Raw genomic sequence first — 6,000 nt, 5'->3', positions numbered from 1 at the left:
TGGATGAGCAAAATTCATACCAAAATGACACCAACAAAACCCAACACTACACGCAAGCTCACCTATAATTACCGGTAAATACATACTGTATAGAGGGACCTGTTGGCAAAAATACTTTTATTAAAACTGCACACTATAGCTGTGTCACAATTACTCTCATTCCTCTGTGTCCTCTCTCTCCCCCACTCCCCTCCCTCCCCCTCTCCCCTCCCTCTCTCTCAGCCATGAGTCAGTTACGGGCGTTGGCGGGCGTCCTGAAGGGCGGGGGGTGCCAGTGGCTGCGAGGGCCCGGCGGCGGGGCGGTCGTCAGGCGCTGGTTTGAACCCTGGAGAAGCTGCTCCTCCGGGGCTGCGGTTCCCTCAGCGGTGTCCAGCAGCTCCGGCTATGTTGAGGAGATGTACTTTGCCTGGCTGGAGGATCATAAAAACGTCCATGAGGTAACACTATCAAATCAAACAAATCAGCGTGTGCAACGTCCATGGTGGTGAGTAACGACAGAAGAAAGCTTAGACGCTTTACTTGTCCATGAAATTTTGATTTGTGCTGACGAGCATAGATAGAAGAATGAAACATTTCACTGAACAGAGGCCACACATTCACTCAACAATAAAGAGGAGAAAATCTAACAAGATAAGATGCCTTTTTAAACGACAGTATTAAAAACTATTATTAATTCACTATAACTATTAACTATATATTAATAACTACTATTAAAACGATCAAGGGACCTAGAATGTCCAGCATTGCTAGAAACTAGTCTCTTTTGGTCATAGGTAGTAGGAGGAAAAAGCACTTGCCTACCACCATGGAGACCCGGGTTCAATTCCCAGCGGTACTTCTGGCTTGGTCAGACGTTCCTACAGACACGATTGGCCGGGTCTGCGGGTGGGAAGCGGATGGGGTATGAGTCCTGGTTGTTGCACTAGCGCCTCCTCTGGTTGGTCAGGACGCCTGTTCGAGGGGGAGGGGAACTGGGGGGAATATCGTGATCCTCCCAACGTGCCAAGACCGGCCGGTGAAGCTCCTCGCTGAAGATGAAAAGAAGCAACTGCACATGTATCTGAGGAGGCATGCGCTAGTCTACAGCTCTCCACAGATCAGCAGAGTGGGTGGATTGGCCAAGAATTGGCCAAGTACAATTGGGGAGGGGGGAAAAACAGAAAAAAAAAACTTGATTAAAAAAAGTATTTTGGTCACATCAAGGCAACCATGGAAACCATTGCAGTTAGGATGGAACTGCTCTCGGCCATGTTGGTCACCATATCTCTGGCCACTGCACTTTCAAACTGTCCATAAATGTGAGTTTTTTCCCCCAGTCAATAATAAACTGTATACTGCTAATCTGGGTCCTTGTGTCTGATGGAGCTGTTTACCTGTGATGCATCTGTCTCTGTGTGTCTCTCCAGTCCTGGGACGCGTTCTTCCGTAACGCCCAGGCCTCCGGTCCGTCTGCTGAGGCGGACGGGAGACGGCCCTCCACTCTGCTGCAGGGACGCCCCCTGGCCCACACCCCGGGCGTGGCACAGGAGGTGGTGGACGACCACCTGGCTGTGCACACGCTCATTAGGGCCTACCAGGTACGACACACCCGCACGCACGCACACACACGCACACACACACACACACACACACACACACACACGCACACACACACACACACGCGCGCACACACATGCGCCATACAGCTATTGCCTTATGATGTAATGTGGGTTATTATAATTACAAATGAACAGGTTGATCGCATGTCTCAAGGGCAGCATCTATTTCATGTTTAATCGAGTGTCAGTGTGTACAGACTACAGACTACAGAGTCATGATGTCATCAGTGTGTACAGACTACAGAGTCATGATGTCATCGCTTGGCTGTCTGTGTCTCTATCTGTGAAAAATGTATCAAACGAAATCCAGCAGAATTGTCAGAGAGCAGCGACACTGTTGGCAACACGAGAGCCGTCTTATTAAAAAGGAAGATACAATTTGTTTGTCACCGCATGAGGTTATGCAAATTGCGAGATTAACTCTAACCTACTTAGCCTGGCTGCTTTTTGAAAATGGAAATATCAAAGAGACTACTTAAACAAAACAGGTGGTAACATTTCCCCTCGCCCTCCAATTAATTAGAGGAACTATCCACGGGATCTATTAAATTCTGTCTTTTGGCAAAGGCGTCATTTTTATTCCCAGCTTGTTGCTAGCCTGGTGTGTGTGTGTGTGTGTGTGTGTGTGTGTGTGTGTGTATATTTGTGTGTATACATGTGTGTGTGTGTGTGTGTATACATGTGTGTGTGTGTGTGGGTGTGTACACGCGTGTCGTGTACACACCCACACACACACACACACACACACGTAGGGAATGTGGTGTGTGTGTGTGTGTGTGTGTGTGTGTATATATGTGTGTGTGTGTGTGTGTGTGTGTATACGTGTGTGTGTGTGTGTGTGTGTGTGTGTATACGTGTGCGTGTGTGTGGGTGTGTACACGACACGCGTGTACACACCCACACAAAAACCTTCTCAAGTGGCAGTGTTCTCACTAAGGATGACCTCTTCCTGTGGGTCAGTTTCTTCTGCAGCTGATTTATTCTGGATGTCCTCAAGCAGACCAGTCGCCAGACTCAAATGTAGGCATCGTACCTTTCTGCAATATGAACATTTCTGAAGCAAAATACGACGTTGCATAAATTATCACATTTGTAGATATACGTGAATATTAACATTATACACGTCACAGACTGTCTCTGTTGAAGTACGTCGCTGGCGCCTAAAGCCCAGTTTACACCACAATGATTCGCAACGAGAGAAAACTGTTGCAGGGAAAAGTTGCAGCGGCCTAAACTGGCCCGTGTCATCTCGACTCCAGCCGGCTGATGGCGTCGCCCGCAATTCAGCGTGTCAAGTCGCAGCAGGGACTGGTTGCAAGTAGTTGCAAGTTTCAACGAGTCATTGGTGTAAACTGGGTTTACGGGTGAAGGGGTGTGGTGGACCTGTAGCGTCCCATCTCACAAGTGAGCATGTTCGATTCCCGAGCGAGGCACATTGTGTTATTACTTTAGATTTTAACCTCAAACCAAACCGAACTATAACTTTAACCGAGTTGCTTTAGTTGCCTAAAAGCGCAGCCAGTTTACTTTCGGCGCCTTTGTTAACAGATTAGACCATTAGCTGCGTGGTTTGAGGCGTTTTGAGACTCTTTCTTGCCTGTCACTTTCTCTCTGTTACCCCAAACCCCTCCCCCCCCCCTCTCTCTCTCTCTCTTTCTTCTGTGCAGATTCGTGGTCACCATGTTGCCCAGTTAGACCCTCTGGGAATCCTGGGAGCTGACCTGGACTCCTTCGTTCCCTCCGACCTGATCACCACCATCGACAAACTGGGTGAGCATCACAGCTTCTGCACACGACGCAGCAGATTCATGAGATCACGATGGCGCAAGAAATCCATCTCCAAGCTATATAGATCTACCACAGGGATGACGTCTTTTTGTAGGCCAACGCAGAAGTCATGCACTTCCTGGTTCCCTTGTCGGGAAGTCAACTGGATTTTGTATGGGGATTTTGGTCAAATGCCTGAAATGAGCTCTGTAGTTCATGAAACTGCCAACTTTGTGTTCAGCAAGATAAAAATCATAAAAGTGGTGCTCATTTGTGAAGATGATCTTCGCTGAACACAAAGTTTTCAGTTTCATAAACATTCACCACAGACCTTATATTTCAAGCATCTAACCAACATCCCCATACAAAGATCCCATTGACTTTGAGACGACGGAACCGGAGGTGCTAACATCTGCGTCTTAGACAGGTCTTAGGACTCATCCCTGTGGTACACTATTAGTTTAACTCTGTCCAAGCAGTGGGCCGGACCAATCAGCATCTAGATGCAGCTATGGGCGGGATCTACTGTAGGTGTGACGACAGTGATAGACGGTGATAGACAGATGGTTCATCCAATCACCTGCCAGTTATTTTTTTAAATTGTTTCTGTAGGAAACGTCTAACCAAGTTGGAAGTACCACTGTATACCGAATTGAACTCGGGTCTCCGGCCGCGGTGGTAGGCGAGTGCTTTTACCTCTACATAGTGTTTCCACAGCCTGTGCCATATTTCGGAGAGGAGAAGCTTCCTAGTGCCGACAGGAACCTTGGGAGTTTGAGTATTTCATGACATGTTTTGCTTCCCAGGTGCGCTGGATTTGATGATTTGATCACCGAGCCGCTGTCTCTGTGTGACTGCAATGTTGTTTGCTCGCCACGTGCAAGCGGTGCACCATGATAGTGAGATCAAACACACCCTGCCGTAATTCAGCAAAGGCTGTGGAAAGACTGCTTTTAAATGGTTGTTTCACGCAGCAGTGTCATTTTAACAGCACCGGCTAAATTACTGGCTTCCGTAGGAGGACCATCATATCTTCGGATCTGCAATCGGACTTCGGAGAGCGTTTTGAACAGCCGTTCCCCCCTATTGCCTTATGGATCCTAATACTGCACGAGTGTATAGTACTGTATGTACAGTAGTAGGGTCAATTTATGGGGCTAACCTCTACACTACCCAGACCCCCTGAAAACATGTTCTTTTTTTAATGAATTCCCAAAACGTTGACGAGAGATACAAGGTTCTCATCCGACTGCAGATCTCATTATAACTGGTTTGCATGATGTAGTAGACTTGACTTGTCTTATTTCATGTGGTACATGCTTACATTACATCCCCCAATCATAATTCCTTGCCTAACCAAGGGCGCATGTTTTTTTGAAGACACAGTCAGGCGGTACTGTATATAGGCCTATGCTCATGAGATTCCCAGCGTGTCCTTCCTCCTAATTAAGGCATCGTACTCTTTAGCTCGTAAGGATTTCAGTCGTAGCCACGCTATTTTTATTGGCAGGGCTTTCATCAAAAGGTCTATTACGCCCGTTGTTGGAGAGAAGTTCTGGATGCAGAGTTAGTTCGTCTCACTTGAATATATATGTGTTCAAAGAAGGTCTTGCGAGAGGAAGTAGTGCACACAGCTGGACACTCTTCTTCAAAGAAGCCGAGATTGAACCAGTCTCTTAAGTCTCTTGCGAGGACATCCAGAGTGAGCTGACATGAGAACAGATCAGTTAGAGCTTCACAGACATCTCGCAGATATTCTGACAACCTGGTGAGTTATGTATGGCACAAGGGGAAACAGTGAGGTGGCCATACATCATGATGAAGCCTTACATTCCCTGAGCTGACCCCGGTTCAGCTGTTATTGTTGAATTTTCTTCCACATTAGTCATGTCAATGTTTGATTTGTATCTGTTACACTGTATTTCTGTATACACCCACTTACAGTAACAGCTTCAGTAACAACACAGTTACAAAAAGGGTTAACAGCTTCAGTAACAACACAGTTACAAAAAGGGTTAACAACACATACATTATTATACATACATCCTCTCTGATTATAACCGACCAGAGCCAAGGTTGTATGTCCAGTGTTTCTCTACACCAGGCCCCATCACAGTCTCTACACCAGGCCCCATCACAGTCTCTACACCAGGCCCCCATCACAGTCTCTACACCAGGCCCCCATCACAGTCTCTACACCAGGCTCCATCACAGTCTCTACACCAGGCCCCATCACAGTCTCTACACCAGGCCCCCATCACAGTCTCTACACCAGGCCCCATCACAGTCTCTACACCAGGCCCCATCACAGTCTCTCTCTACACCAGGCCCCATCACAGTCTCTACACCAGGCCCCATCACAGTCTCTACACCAGGCCCCCATCACAGTCTCTACACCAGGCCCCATCACAGTCTCTACACCAGGCCCCATCACAGTCTCTCTCTACACCAGGCCCCCATCACAGTCTCTACACCAGGCCCCATCACAGTCTCTCTCTACACCAGGCCCCATCACAGTCTCTACACCAGGCCCCATCACAGTCTCTACACCAGGCCCCCATCACAGTCTCTACACCAGGCCCCATCACAGTCTCTACACCAGGCCCCATCACAGTCTCTACACCAGGCCCCCATC

At 47.9% G+C, this 6,000-nt stretch overlaps 1 protein-coding gene across 2 annotated transcripts in view; it reads left to right on the top strand.

Annotated features, from left to right (window-relative positions):
- Positions 1-224: 224 nt before the first annotated feature.
- ogdhl (oxoglutarate dehydrogenase L) overlaps positions 225-6,000 on the top strand; it is a gene marked incomplete at its 5' end in the record, with an annotated part of 30,822 nt that continues 25,046 nt past the window's right edge. The window contains 3 exons of one of the 2 annotated variants that reach the window (XM_083658150.1): positions 225-437; positions 1,407-1,577; positions 3,266-3,368. In XM_083658150.1, coding sequence (XP_083514276.1) covers positions 225-437; positions 1,407-1,577; positions 3,266-3,368 — 487 coding nt within the window. The remainder of the gene's footprint in view (positions 438-1,406; positions 1,578-3,265; positions 3,369-6,000) is intronic. The other variant, XM_083658151.1, reaches the window with a different exon arrangement.

Source organism: Poromitra crassiceps (genome assembly GCF_964638095.1).
Source record: "Poromitra crassiceps genome assembly, chromosome: 22".
Taxonomy (NCBI): domain Eukaryota; kingdom Metazoa; phylum Chordata; class Actinopteri; order Beryciformes; family Melamphaidae; genus Poromitra; species Poromitra crassiceps.
The sequence above is the reverse complement of the archived record's forward strand: the minus strand, read 5'-3'. Positions and strand labels throughout refer to the sequence as shown.